Source organism: Epinephelus fuscoguttatus, linkage group LG7 (genome assembly GCF_011397635.1).
Source record: "Epinephelus fuscoguttatus linkage group LG7, E.fuscoguttatus.final_Chr_v1".
Taxonomy (NCBI): Eukaryota; Metazoa; Chordata; class Actinopteri; order Perciformes; family Serranidae; genus Epinephelus; species Epinephelus fuscoguttatus.
The window spans coordinates 32,597,798-32,613,183 of record NC_064758.1 but is presented as its reverse complement, the minus strand read 5'-3'; the positions used below and the strand labels follow the sequence as shown (position 1 = coordinate 32,613,183).

Genomic DNA, 15,386 nt, shown 5'->3' with positions numbered 1-15,386 from the left:
AGACACATGACTGGAGTCCAAACCTCTGGTGCACACAGTCTCACACCTTTATACCACAGTTTCCATCACTAACAAGTGTTTTCTCATTCAGTCCAAACCTGTAGCGTTTGCAGTAAAGACGAATGTGAGTTACTGCGGAGCTCTGGATGAGGACTGTCCTGTCCAAGGAGCTGCAGTTAATTTCGATGCCAAAGACTTCCTGCACATCAAAGAAGTGAGTGGTGATGTGTTGTTAATGATGATGAACCCTTTCCATTACATTAAAACAAGATATGTGTGACACGGTTCTGTTGTGTCGTGTTGAACTCAACAGAAGTATAATAATGACTGGTGGATCGGCCGGCTAGTAAAAGAGGGTGCAGACATCACCTTCATCCCCAGCCCTCTGCGACTCGAGGCCATGAGGCTCAAACAGGAGCAGAAACAAAGGTCTGTTAATGGTATCAAACGTCTCACAGGACTCATTCCCACAATGTAAGTCTGATAATTTAGTGTGGTGCTGTTGCAGGAAAACAGGAGGTAACTCCTCCAGTTTAGGGGACATGGTGACTGGGAGCTGGAGGACCACACCGCCATCTGCAGGTGAATGTAAGTACTACAAATCTGTCTCCTATTAGTGCTGGAATAAAAAACAACTTTTCCCTCTGCTGTCTTCTTTTTCCTTTCATTGATTGTTATTTTCTTGTTTCACAAGCCAAACAGAAGCAAAAACAGGTAGGTTTGGTACTTTGTGATGACATAGTGTTTGTTTATAATACAAAATTTGTGACGTTTGACTTTAAGGAACATTATCAGGGTATCTGCAGGTCTTAATAGATATTTGTAGGCCTTCTACACACTAGGTCTTCTAACTGATTTTCTTTTTAATGGTCACGAAAAAGGCATTAAATTTAATATTATGGGATAATAAAAATTATTCTGTTTAATTTAGTAAGCTGCAGAAACCCTGATATTATTTTTTCAGCTTTTCACAACAAACAAACCTAACCCCCATCATGTCTCACCGCTGTTCTCTCTGTTCTTCGTCCCCCTCCCCTCGCCCTCCCCTATTTCTGGCAGGAACACGTCCCTCCCTACGACGTGGTGCCCTCTATGAGGCCGGTGGTCCTCGTGGGACCATCGCTGAAGGGCTATGAGGTCAGCCTCTCCCCGTTTCACCTCCAGCACACACAAAACGACTGCCTGACTCTTAACAGTTCAAACTGTTCCTGCTCTGTTCCTGCATGTTCTTGTTCAAACTGAGGAATCTAAAATAAGGCGGAAATATTTTACCTCTGAAACCTGTTCAATACATTGTCCTTTAATTTTTTAATTTAACTTAATGTCGTCTTATCTTTGTTAAGGTCCCTGGAAGAGAAGCAAACAGTTTTCTTGATGTTAAATTTTAGATGTTAGATGTACTCAAGTAACTTTTTGGGGTCAGTTATACTTGTTGGAGTAGTTTTAATACAGCATACAGTTTACTCTTTTAAATTACTAAATTACATTTGTATTATTCATTGTTATTCCTTTTTTAAACTGATGTAGTCTAAAATGTATGTGGACATTTTAACGATCACCCTCAAGAGATTAAAACTAGAAAAATGTGAAATTTATTAGAAAATTACAATGGGAACTTCCATCACACATAGACTACAATGACATGCAAAAAATATTCTGTTTTTGCCCTTATTCTATAAAAGACAATATTCCTACTAAGCTGTTTACATTGCTAATGAAAATAATATTTTACTAATATTCCTGTAACATGTAGCGGTGTATACTCTGATCAACGTGCCTTAACACAGTGGTTACCAACTGGTCCAGTTATGGGGTCCAGATTTCTCCTTTGTCATTAGTTCAAGGTCCACACAGTTTAATATATTCGGTGTCATACTTGTGTTTGGTCATGTTGTTGAGCTAGTTTGCTGTCTCTGTTAAGTAGCTGTTCAATAGTCATTTACTCTACAGCAGGAAATGACACCTCAAAATAAAATTCATGCGCCAGAAATTCACTGTACTTAAAAATAAAGTGCATTTTTCACAAACTTGACACGTTTATTAGTCACTTGTGGTCAATTCTGAATGGACCTGCGACCCACTTTTGGATTGTGACCAACCAGTTGGGAACCACTGCCGTAACATGTTGTTTATCACGTCAAAATGCAGCTGGAGCTGCTTGTGCCGTTTTGCTTCTTTGCATCAAAATAGAATTCTTTCAAAGTTTCCACCACTGGCAGACTTGTTAATCTTTTATTCCTGAAGCCACTTTCTTGAAAAGGTCATTGTTACGTTATTTGCACATATCCAAAAACCTGTTGGTGTCCAAGTCTTTCAAAATGTTTAAAAGAAGGTGCGTTTCTCTTTCTGACCAGAAATGTGGACTTGTCTTTCAGGCATGCATCTCTACCTCAAAGCTTTGCAAACTGTTGGCTAAGTGGTTTGTGTACAACGTGTGCAAGAGGCAGGAGGTGCAGATTCTACGTCTTCTTTACACACATCCAAAGAATGCTCCTAAAACCCAAATAATACTGGCCTATCCCACATGTCATAATCTGAAAAAGCAAAATTTGGAATGAGGCCCAATTCGGAACATCTAAACAGTTTACATGACCCATATATCGTCATATTCTGAAAAATAGTGGAATATTAGTGTGCGTGTAAATGTAGTCAGTGATTACAAATACAAGTGTATGTTCACCTCTTTACCTTTTCTTTCTGTTACTCATTAATTTACTCGCGTTGTTTTATATCAATAAATACTTTAGTACTCTTACCCAAGTTCTCGTTTTTGTAAAGTAACACTACTTTAACTTAAGTGCACTTGCTGGCTTCTCTACCCGCCTCTGTATGCATGTATGTGTACAGTAACAGAGAATGTAGAAAGAAGTTCATAATGTGCATCCTGATGTTAAGCGAAACATAATTTCTTCTAGGGTTTTGTGTTCTGCTTTTAAACATTATGTTTCTTACCTCTTATCTTCCTCCCAGGTGACGGATATGATGCAGAAAGCTCTTTTTGACTTCCTGAAACACAGATTTGAGGGGAGGTCAGTAAAATGGAGAGATTACAGAATGATGTTTGTGATTGTGGAAAGTTAGGCCTTTGATAATTTGGTCAAAAAGTTTAACAACATATTTTTTCTCTCTGTGTTTGCTGCAGAATCTCAATCACCCGTGTAACTGCCGACCTGTCTTTAGCCAAGAGATCTGTCCTCAACAAAAGACCCATCATGGAGAGATCCAACACGCGCTCCAGCCTAGGTGACTAATTCCATCGTGAAAACTCCTGAAATCTTATACATAAACAATGAGTTTAAACTTAAACCTGATGTGTCTGTGCAGCGGAGGTTCAGAGTGAGATTGAGAGGATATTCGAACTTGCCAAAACGCTGCAGCTGGTGGTTCTGGACGCGGACACCATCAACCATCCCGCACAGCTAGCCAAAACCTCCCTCGCACCCATCATTGTCTATGTGAAAGTTTCCTCACCAAAGGTACAGCAGGTTACCTCACTCATAGATTCAGGCTGCCTCGTGTTCCTCCACCTTTAATGTTACCTCTACCTCTTTTCTCTCAGGTGCTCCAGAGGCTGGTCAAATCCAGGGGGAAGTCTCAGAGCAAGCACCTGAATGTGCAGATGATGGCTGCAGACAAACTCTCTCAGTGCCCCCCTGTGAGTGTGGGATTTCTTCTTAGTGCTGGAATGTTTGGTTGTTCCTAATCTAGATGTTTACAAGGTGAAGAAGAGGAAGAGATGGGCTGTGTGTGAAGCACCAACTTCACTTTGGTCCAAATTAAAGTACTTCAACTATCAGGTGCCATTAAATTCTATACAGACATTTGCCCAGAGGACGAAGGCTTCTGTCTTTGGTGACCCTCTGACTTTTTCTCTAACACCACCATGAGGTTCACATTTTTGGTCTTTATTGAAATAACTCAATAATCACTGAATGGATTGCTGTGAAATTTGATTTACACAGAGGAAAGGAACCAAATGCAGAACAACAGAAACAGTTCAGGGATTTATTGCCAAAATTTAAGTATATAAGCTTACAGGCATATGATGAAAAGTCCAAAGTGTTGAATCCACAGGACAGCAGGAATGGGTCCAGGAAAATTGCCCACCAGCAGGTACAGATAGGATTCAGATATACGTCCAGGTAACAATGTACCAGATGTACTTTCACGTCCAGGTTCAGATAACAGAGGCTCAAAAATAACAAAATAAAGCAACACTGACGATCTGACAGGGAATGAGTGAAAAAGGTCTGATGAGTGAAAGTGGAAACAGGTGAGCGGGTGGCTGTGGAAGGTCAGGTGACTGTAGAGGCAGGGGTTACTACAGGACAGGTGAGGGAGGGTGGGAAAGTCTGAGGGCATCGAGTGGACAGGTAGAGAATGGCCGTGAACAGGTATGGGGAAGTGAGAATGCGGCTGGAGGACAGAGATGCAGGTTGTGACGAACATTAGGCGCTTGTCTCCTCACTGTCCTCACTTGTGTCTCTTCCTCGCATCTTAGCTCCTCCCAGTGAGGGTGTGAGAGACACATGTAAGGAAAAGACACAAGGACAAAGGAGCTGAAGCTGCCAAATGAGAAACTTGTTAGTTCCATAGTGTCAGTCTTAAGCAGCGTCAGTTAATGTGCCACATGTTGAGGTGCAGCATTTACAAGTCACGCTAGTTTATAAAAGACTGTCATGTAGGATAGACCTGTGTCCCCTCACTCTATGCTCCTCTAGAAGCCTCCTCTCTCCTTGTCTCTTTGAGGTGCATTTAATGCATAGTGAGATTCTCCATGATGGCGGAAGAACATGCATTTTGTGTTTAGTGCTAATTAGAAAATGTTAGCACGCTAACATGCTACACTAAGATGGGGAACATGGTAAACATTACGCCTGCTGAACATCATCATGTTAGAATTGTCACTGTGAGCATGTTAGCTCAACATACAGCCGTGTCAAACTACAGTCTCACAGAGCTGCTAGCAGGGCTGTTGACTCTTAGTCTGCGGTCAAATAGTCAAAAAAATTATGTCTTAAATTATCTTATGTCTTAAACACTTTTCTCAACCTTGATTGAAAATGTCATGAGGTCAAGGAAAGATGTGACGGACAATTCATTAGGACTTAAGAAAACACAACCAGTGTTACTCCAGTTACACAAGGCTCTGTAATTACGCAACACTGGATGTTATTGATGTTGGTCACTTTAAATGTTGCCACCGCAATGAATTGTGGGACGACATTAGCTCCTTTCTTTATGTAAATGATGATACAGTGTATCCTATGCTAAAAAAGATAAGAAAAGAAGCACTGAAGAACCTTTTCTTTGCATTTAGAGCAGGAGTGCTCAAAGTTTCAGAGCCAGTTTATGGAGCCGGCATATGATTGACAGCGACACAAGACAAGTGGATTTGCGAGTTGCCCACCAAAATCACTAACTTTGGTTGACGGTACTAACATTGAAGACAGAAGGACATTCCTGCGACACTCCTGAGGTGCCAATAGCTGTCATGCAAGAGGTAGTTTTCTACAAGATGTCAGTGTCTCCTAGCGGTGCATAAAATGTAAGATACAGAAAGTGAAAGAAAAGGAAGGAAGGAAATGGACTGTGATTGATTTAAATAGAATTCATGCATTTCATTTCATGTTTGGAGGTTACATAAAATGTTGCTGAGGGCCACCACTGGCCCACGGGCCGCACTTTGAGCAACAATGATGTAGAGAGTTCGACCAGCTATCATGGCTGCCTTTTAGATACTTCAGTGTTCTCTGACTCAGTTAGGAACCTTCGTCAGTAAAAAGAGTATTCGACCGCAGCCTGTCTTGTTTTAATCATACAAACACAGTGTTTGCGCTTGAGCTGTCCTCACTGGGATAATTTTATCATGGAAACTCTATGTGTATATATACAGTTTGTATACTGTATATTTGCTCGAGGCTTGGGAAGGTGCACCAATGACATGACCTTGGGAGTCAGTCATAAATTATGTTGTTATTTTTTAATGATATGACCCTGTGGTCCCACAAGAGCCTTGATTTTTTTTCTTTTGTTGCCTTGTAGGATATGTTTGATGTCATTTTGGATGAGAACCAGCTTGAAGATGCATGTGAGCATTTGGCTGAATACCTGGAGGTCTACTGGCGTGCCACTCACCTCCCAGGAAACACCCCTCTCAACCCCTTATTGGAGCAGAGTCTGATGACCCCGCCTTCTGCCATCTCCAGCCTCCAGGTCAGCTCGTCTCCATCTGTTTAAAGAGCACTGTTTAAATACTCATATAAGACTCTTTAAGTAGTTTTGAACATGTTGTATGTTGTCACTGTCTTTACCAGCTCTTCCCATCTCAGATTCTCACTCCTTTGTTTTGATGTGATTGTCTCCAGTTGTCTTGTCTGTCCTCTCACTCATCCATGCTTAACATTTTTGCAGTTTTCTGAAACACAGGAATTAATTGAATGATCGCTTACAAAATGGGGTGAGTAGTAGGGTTTATATACGTATATAAATATAGTTTTATATATTTATATTTGCACTCTAAACCCCAACAGTCCCCTCTGACACACCTGAACACGACACGGCGGCTGAGACAGTGAATGAACAGCATTTTATTCATTCAGATCTCACCACAGAAAAGACGGCGTGTTTTTTCTCCACTGCATCCTGCCTCCTTTCCTTTAGTTGATGGTCTCAGGTGAATCACCACTCCACAAGCTTTCCGGGAGGAAATTTCACAGAGCAGCTTCAGTTTAATAACTGAGAACATCATGTTTGGAAATAACAAAGTGTTTGTGTGTAAAGTCAAAATCTGACCCTCTGTCTCTATTTTCAAACTGATCCTCTTCTAAGCATGCTTTGTGAATGGTTCCCCCGCTCACAGTTGCATATAATGCTCTGTTGAATGACAATTAAAGGCATATGATTAATGCTTAAATAATGTATTCACTGGTAACTAAATAATGCACAATTTACACAACAATAAACTGAGACCATAACATCAGCACAGTAACAATCTCATATTCTGGAATAACCTCCTGACCATCCATTCAGCCGTTTCACTGGCATTTCCTTTGTTCGGTGTCTGTACTATTAATCTGTGTACACGGAGACAAAACACTGTGAACTGAAAAAGGACTCTGAAGAGACTTTACTAACACTGCAAACACTGCTGCATGCCAATTATTAACATCCTCAACCCCCTATATATTGTATATATTGTACAGTTAGAAACTTCTTTTTTTTTTAGCAGTGCACCTGCAGTTTGGATTCAGATGATCCGTCCTCTTAGTTGCTCTGTTCGCTGTCTCACGTGGCTTTGAATACCAGAAATAAAGACAGCACTCATACATAGTTTAAAGGGACAGTTCACACTAAAATCAGAAACTCATATTTTTACTCTTACCTGTAGTGCTGTTTATCAGTCTAGATTGTTTTGGTGTGAGCTGCAGAGTGTTGGAGATATTGGCTGTAGAGATGTCTGCCTTCTCTCCAATATAATGGAACTAGATGGCACTCAGCTTGTGGTGCTCAAAGCGCCAAAAAATATGGGAAGAAAAAATAATCTTTATAGTCTTTATCCAAAAAATGTGGCTGCCTACATGAAAACACAGACCGGTTTCAAACCTAAGGTCTTCATCAGGGTGCAAAAGGGTGGACAGGAGTCAAGCAAACATTTTATAAACTCGGTAGGATGTGTCACCCAATCATTTTTAGGGTCACACGTCTCCACAAGTGCTCAGAAAAAAAAAGACAAAAATTACATATGTGTGCATGAAGTTTGTTTTTTTCTTCCCATGCGCTGACCCTTGTCTTCAAGAGCACCTGCGTTTTTTCTTGAGTCTCATATCAAAAACACAGTCCTGGAGCACATTACTACCTCATTCTCGAAAGGCCAAAAAGTACAGTTGAAGAACTCGGCAGCAATGTCTCTTTCCAGAAATCATGACCCAGTTAATCAAGATAATCCACAGACCTTGTTGAGAGCAGTTGTCATGTAGGAACTATTTTCTTTCTACTGAAGTACACCCTCCAACCATCCATCTCAGCTTAGCTAGCTCAGTGGTGCTAAGTGAGCTAGCAGCAGATGCACGCTTCCTTCTGTGTGGTGATACGGTTTGCGGGTGTAGCTCATAAGAAAATAGTTCCTACATGAATCCATGTCATGATTTCTGGAAAGAGACATTGCTGTTGAGTTTTTCAAACGTATTCTTTTGGCACTTTGCACCAAGGCCGAGTGCCATCTAGTTCCATTATATTGGAAAGAAGGTAGACGTCTTCACAGCTGATATCTCCAACTCGGCAACTCACGCCAAAACAATCTAGACTGATAAACAGCATTACAGGGAAGAGGAAAAATATGTATTATTGATTTGGGATGAACTGTTCTTTGAATATTTTTTAGCCTATGTTTCTTATACTATAAGTTAGAGTAGTGTAGTCAGAGTATGTGCACACAGGTGCTGGTTACCATAAAATCTATAAACTGCATTATAAGGAGTACCCGTTGACTGGAATCACAGCTGCCTTTAATTTTATTAATAATCACTAATAAAATAAAGAGAGCTTCGATTCTTTTTGTAATTTAATACCAAGTGCTGGTATCTCGGATCTGTTTATAGCTGACAAATGCTGCTAATTGGCATCATAGGTGGTTTTTGTTGCAGTGTTTGTAATTCTCACAGTTACTTAGGATATGTTTAATTTTTTCCCCAAGTCTGTCTTGAAACAACACTGACATGCCCACAGGATGAAACAGTTACTGGTCGCTGTAATTGTTCCTACTGGTTGCATTGGGTGTAAAGGGATCCTTTCCTAAAGTGTAATGTAAGAGATGGTAAAAAAAAAAAAAATCATAAAAATAATGATAAAATTAAATATTTATGTAAATATTTCTTCGCTGCAGCTCAGCAAGGAAGCTCACTCTGTTGGTGGCTTATGCCTTTATTTTAAAGGACAGTTGTTAAGTGGGAAAGGGGGAGATAAAGGGAGGATTACATGCAGCAAAGGGCTGCAGGTTGGATTGGAATCTGCAGCTGCTGCGGCAATGACATAGCCTTTGTACATGGGACACCTGCACCACAGGGTGAGCAACTGGTTGTCTGCCAAAGCCTCATGTTAGCTGAACTTTATGAACCCTTTTGGAAAGGATGCAGCCGGTGTGGACAGAAGGAACAAGTGCAGCAACCAGTAACTTTTCAGTGTACGTGTTGGCATGTTGAGTGTTGCTTTAAGATGGATCTGAACCTTTCCTTCAAAGTCCTTCTTGATGTAGTGTTTGCATTATTTTGTCGACCCTCTGTGTGTTTGCTGTCAATGGAAACTGTTACCAGAAAGTGTGAGGCTACTTTCAGTTTCAGAGCTTTCTTTTGACTCTCATTCTTTCTTTTTATTCCTGTCCGTGACAACTCGATCCTCCAAAACCAGAACAAGAACCAGCCGCAGCCTCGTGAGGCGGTGGGCCTGGAGGGTGAGGAGGAGGAGGAGGCAGGTGAGGAGGCCCACTCCCCCCTGGAGCAGGACAGTCTTATGCCGTCTGACGAGGCCAGCGACTCCCTGTCTCGCGGCCGGAGGGGGAGCCCGTGCCACAGGGGGGGCGAGGAGGACGAAGAGGAGGAAGAAGAGGAAGAGGAGGAGGAAGAGGAGGAGGAGGATGAGTATGCCTCCCCCTGCCATGCTCGCACATACAGGGACATGTACCCCCCTCACCGTGGGCACACCGGCAGTGCCCACAGTGCCAACGGGCACGAGTCACAGGACAGGCTGCTCCAACGCGAAGCTCAGCAAGGCCACAACCAGAGGAACAACCGCCAGCGCAGCCGCCCCTGGCCCCGAGACACCTACTGAGGAACAAGCCCCCCCTCCCACCCACACGGCCTCCAGATCAGCACCGAGCCCTACGACTGTCGTACGTTCCCAAACAAACGATTTACAGATGAAACACTTGCCCCAAAATCAGATGCCCAGTTTATAAAGTAGACATCTTTAGGTCTATTTTTAAAGTATTAACAGTCGCTCTCTTCCAGACTCCCAGTTTTAATTTATCTTTCGGGGATGCACTGACCTCTCCAGGGTCACGTCATTCAGATTAAAGTCAACAGGGCTACTCACCTCTGCAATGGAAAGGTTTCAGGCTACCAGCTGTACGCAAACTCAAACTTTAGCTGCTTTGCCTAAGGTTTCTCTATTGTAGGATGTCTCATATACTGGCCTTAAAATTCCTAAGACTTTTAACTATCTTTACTATTGCATGTATGAGTATAATTATTTTAAGACTATTTGCACATTGACGTCAGAACAGGAACTGAATGAACCTTACGGATAAACTAATGTAGGAATGTCTACTGTTGAATCCACTTATGGGGAATAGTAATGCATTTGATTACAATGTATATACTGAATGGGCACCTGGTTTTGTTTCATTGCTACTATATTTGTTTGATTATGTTAAATATGGACTTGTTCGTTGTTTCAGAGAAATGTTGCCACCCATGTGTTCAGTCAGTTTTTACTCTGAAGACGGTGAATGGAGACACACACACCTACACACACACTTAATAGTCTCTTAACGGTCACAATGTACACTGAACGAAAATTTAAATGCAACACTTTTGCCTTTATTCCCATTTTTCACAAGTTTAAGTAAAGATCTAAGACTTTTTTTATGCGCTCAGAAGATATACTCTCAAATTTTGGTCGCAAGATTGTTAAAATCCATGTTAGTGAGGACTACTTCTTCTCCATGACAAATCATCCGCCAGGTGTGGCATGTCAAGATGCTGATCAAACAGCATCATTACTACACAAGTGTGTCATGGTAGGGTCACACCTACACGCCAATGACATGCTGACTGCGGGAATGTCCACCAGAGCTGTTAAATTAAATCTTCGTTTCACTACCATAAGCTGTCTCTAAGGCTGTAAATTTGGCAGTACATCCAACCAGCCAACAACTGCAGAGCACGTGTAACCTCACCAGCTCAGGACCTCCACATCCAGTGTCTTCACTTTACGAGATAGTCCGGGACCAGCCACCAACAGCTGATGCAACAATGGGTTTGCACAACTGAAGAATTTCTGCACAAACCGTCAGAAACCGTCTCAGGGACGCTCATCTGCGTGCTCGTCGTCCTCACCAGGGTCTTGACTTGACAGCACTTAGTCGTCATAACCGACTTGAGTGGGCAACTGCTCACCTTTGATGGCGTCTGGCACTGTGGAGAAGGGTTCTCTTCACAGATGAATCCCAGTCTACACTATATCGGGCAAATGTTAGACGCTGCGTCTAAAGTTGTGTGGTCAAGCGGATTGCTAGTGTCAATTGTGTGATCAGAGTACCCCATGGTGGTGGTGGGGTTATGGTACAAGGAGTGTGAATGCATGGAGATACATTGACGAGATTCTGAGACCCATCATCATGCCATTCATTTACCGCCATGACCTCATGTTGCAACATGATCATTCATGGCAACAAGTTGCAAAGGTCTATACAGATTTCTTGGAAGCTAAAAAGATCCCAGTTCTTGCATGGCCTGCATCCTCACCAGACCTGTTGCCCATTGAGCATGTTTGGGATGCTCTGGACTGGCGTGTACAACAGTGTTTTCCAATTCCTGCCAATATACAGCCACTTCGCACAGCCATTGAAGAGGTGTGGACCAGCATTCCACAAACCACAATCAACAACCTGATCAGCTCAATGTAAAGGAGATGTGCCACGCTGCATGTGGCAAATGATGGTGTCATGGCAATTGGCAACCCTCCTGCAGCTTCAAACGTGCCACCGAGACAACTGCCTTAGCCATGTTCACCACCACATGAACAACCCCTCGGATGAATTCCAAAGGAAGCCCTCTCTAGTTGCATAGCCAGGGTATAAGCTCCAAAATACAATATTAAATGTGCTATGGACAGCATGTCCTTGCCACAAAAAAAATCACCAGAACACCTCCGATCTGGTGGAAAACAGAAGTTCATAAATCCAAAACCCACAGAAACCTCCAGTGTCAGAACCAGAACATCGACAATACTTACTGAAAGCAGCTTATACCCGTCCAAAAGTGTCTCCCTGTCACACTTTTTGCAACTTGCAAGGTTTACTACAAACTCTGGACATGTGGTACTGATGCACCGGAGTCAGTAGTGTAGGGGGTGAATGACACTCCCTGAAAAACACACTAAACAAAGAGGCATGTTCAGGAGGTCTGATGACACCTGGTCCGACCACTGTTCTGTCTTTTACGTGCATGGAGTACACCAGGCGCAGGTGTGTCCCATGCTGCTGATAGCACTCATCAAGGTTGTGAGGATGGTTGGATGTACTGCCAAAGTCACAGAAAAGAAACTGGAGATTGTGTCGCTGGACTGTGTTGTGTGATCAAACTACACACTTTAGAGTGGCCTTTTATTATGACCAGCCCGAGGCACACCTGTGTAGTAATGATGCTGTTTAATCAGCATCTCGATATGCCACACCTGTCAGGTGGATAGAGTTTCTTGGGAAAAGAGAGGTCCTCACTAACACTGATTTTAACAAATTTGCAACCAGAATTTGAGATAAATTAGTCTGTTGTGTGCATAAAAAAAGTCTTAGATCTTTAACTTAAAGTTCCAGTGTGCAGGATTGAAAGGGGTGTATTGGCAGAAATGGAATGTACGGTGTATAATCACCTGAAAATAAGAATAATTGAGTTTTCATTACCTTAGAATGAACCGTTAGTATCTACATATGGAGAGGGTCCTCATCCACAAAGTCCACCATGTTACTACAGAGGCCCAGAACAGACAAACTAAACACTGGCTCTAAAATAAGGCCATTTGTGTTTTCGCGTCAGCCACTGTAGTTAACAACCCCTGCACGAAGAGCGTGTCAGGAACACACAGATTTTTTCAATATAAAATTCCTTTATTTAGTGTATTATCAGTTTAAAACGCCAAATCTGTTTGTTTTGGAGAGACCTTTGTCGACAATTTGGCCTCTGAAAGTCTGGATCTTAAGTTATTAGAGAAAACAGGTGAGCACTCATGAGCAGGTGCTGGGCTAGTGGCCTGTCTGCAACATGCCAAAAAAAACACGACTCTAACAAGAAGCTGCTTTGAGAGGAATTAAGGTTTTTTTCACTCACATACATCCAGGCCTGAAATACACACACACACACACACACACAAATATGCATTAAATATCGAGATGTCAGAGTGAGGGGGCTGCCTATGGACAGGCGTCTTGAGCAGTTGGGGGTTTGGTGCTTTGTTCAAGGGCACCGGCAGTGCTCAGGAGGTGACTGGCACCTCTCTGGATAGGGACTTGAACCAATGACCCTCTGGTTCCCAACCCAGGTCCCTATGGACTGAGCTGCTGCCGCCCCAAGATTGGGTTATTTAGTCGTTTTACCAGTTTTAATCACCTGGTCTGTTTGTTTTTGAGAGGAAGAGACCTCTGCTGATAATTCAGCTCCTGGTGAAAACCTCCTGCACAAAGAACACTGAAGGAATCCTAACCGGGAGATGTTTCAGCCACATCGAAATGCCACTAAATCCCCTTAAATCTTACACACTGCACTTTTAAATCTGTGAAAAATGGGAGTCAAAACAAGTGTTGCGTTTAAGTTTTTGTTCAGTTTCAGTTAAGAAGCTGCAGTACAGCGTCAGTGTCACCTACAGTACAGTGCATTCTGGGCATCACCCGTCTTTGCTGTTGCACAATCACTCTTAACACCTCTACGGTTTAAAAAAAAAATCTAAAAAACGCGCACAGAGAATGTAAACACAACTAAGAAAAGGGAATGTTATCTTTCAAAGGGTGAATTATTTGCCAAACTTGCTTGTTTACATTGAATCATTCACATATTATCAAGCACACGCTGCGACACGCTGCAGCTCCTCTTCAAATCTTCAGAGAATGTAAAGCTTGCATGCCTTTTTGCACCTCCAGCACCACCCGGTGTCTCCAAAAAACCCAACCGATCGCCCTGTAATTCGATTGTAGCACGTTATTGATTGTAGCATCCACAGTTTCTACACTTATCTCACTCCTCCTACCCCCTCCCTGTGTGTCTTTGCCACATAACGTTGCGTTACATACTGCAGTTTGATTATCAAAGCAGATCCTCAGGTGTAAGTCCTACACACTCATCGTCGCGCTCAGCTCCCACGAATGTGTCGTGCTCCTGAAGGACTCGTAGCACCCGTGACACGATGTCATTCTGTTCCTGCACCATTATTAGTCCATGAGCCGATGATGAAGTTGGACGTGATGCTGACGAGCAGTGACCCGCTTCACAAGCAGAGAGAAGGAGGCGGGCGGGGGGGGTCGATACTGTTGACAGATGGCTTTAGGAGTTACTGGTTTACTGCTTCCATGTCTCACAGGTATCTCTATCTAGTGTTCTGTATATTTTGAAGACAAAAAAAATCAGCATGATTGAAAAAAAAAATCTATGCAAGTGTTGCATGAAATCTGATTGTTTCTTTTTACAGTTAAGTATTTCAGTAATGCATTGATTCTGATTCTCCTCGTTGTCTTGTAGTGATAGTCTTGTCTTTGGGGCTACTCACTCCTCACACCACTAACAACACTATTACTAAAAAAAAAAAAATCAGAATGCATCACTTTATTTATCCACAAACATTAATATTGGGGACATTTGTTTTCTTTCTTCTCCACAGTATCGGGTGGACACTGGCACTTTTAAAAAGTCACTCACTTTAAAAATTGTCCCGGTCCCAGATCAGGCCTACAATTTTTGTTAATTTGTGATAAAATGAATGAGTGAATTATTATTATTATTATTATTAAAGCCCTGCATGTTTTAGTTCACCAATTAGCTATTGTCATCATATTTTGGCAGAGTATGTTTTTCAAAGCGGACCAATTCAGCAACTGATAAAGCAGTTGAGGTTTTTCAATTTATGAAGCACAATTTTTACAAAGGGTTATAATTTAGTTTCCTCTGTCTTATTCTGTATGCAATACTAAGCCTAACATTGAAAAACTTTAAACGCCTTAGACCATCTGGACTTCCTCTTTTTTGTGTGAGTAGATGAAAAAAAAAAATTGCACTACTTTTTTTTGGGATGGTTGCTTTGTAATGCAATAACTGCACTAAATATAACCGTGTATCCACCAGACTACCACAGCGTGCTAGCGTGACCCAACACGCCTCTTCCCTCTATTTATCAAAAAGAGACAGCAAATGTGTAAAAAGTGAGACATTTCCTGCCTGATGCTGTATAGAATGCTTTCTATTTGAAAATAGATTTACAATGCTAAGTGAAATATGACTTAAAATAAACATGACATTTTATGTACTTTTAATGGTTTGGGTGCTTTTTTTGTTGTTTCATAATAATACACTCAGTATTAAATATACTCTAGCAGTGTTGTGAACCTTTCTACAGACATACACTCA

The 15,386-nt window shown here is 42.0% G+C and overlaps 1 protein-coding gene across 4 annotated transcripts in view; it reads left to right on the top strand.

The window, feature by feature from the left end:
- cacnb3a (calcium channel, voltage-dependent, beta 3a) overlaps positions 1 to 10,738 on the top strand; it is a 31,681-nt gene extending 20,943 nt beyond the window's left edge. For 2 of the 4 annotated variants that reach the window (XM_049580870.1, XM_049580872.1), the window contains 12 exons: positions 92 to 214; positions 314 to 429; positions 509 to 588; positions 695 to 714; positions 1,060 to 1,137; positions 2,971 to 3,029; positions 3,143 to 3,243; positions 3,325 to 3,476; positions 3,560 to 3,655; positions 6,046 to 6,216; positions 6,415 to 6,460; positions 9,406 to 9,515. In XM_049580870.1, coding sequence (XP_049436827.1) covers positions 92 to 214; positions 314 to 429; positions 509 to 588; positions 695 to 714; positions 1,060 to 1,137; positions 2,971 to 3,029; positions 3,143 to 3,243; positions 3,325 to 3,476; positions 3,560 to 3,655; positions 6,046 to 6,216; positions 6,415 to 6,444 — 1,026 coding nt within the window. In that variant the 3' untranslated portion in view covers positions 6,445 to 6,460; positions 9,406 to 9,515. Of the gene's footprint in view, positions 1 to 91; positions 215 to 313; positions 430 to 508; positions 589 to 694; positions 715 to 1,059; positions 1,138 to 2,970; positions 3,030 to 3,142; positions 3,244 to 3,324; positions 3,477 to 3,559; positions 3,656 to 6,045; positions 6,217 to 6,414; positions 6,461 to 9,405 lie in introns of all 4 variants that reach the window. The other 2 variants (XM_049580868.1, XM_049580869.1) reach the window with 1 other exon arrangement.
- The last annotated feature ends 4,648 nt before the right edge of the window (positions 10,739 to 15,386 follow it).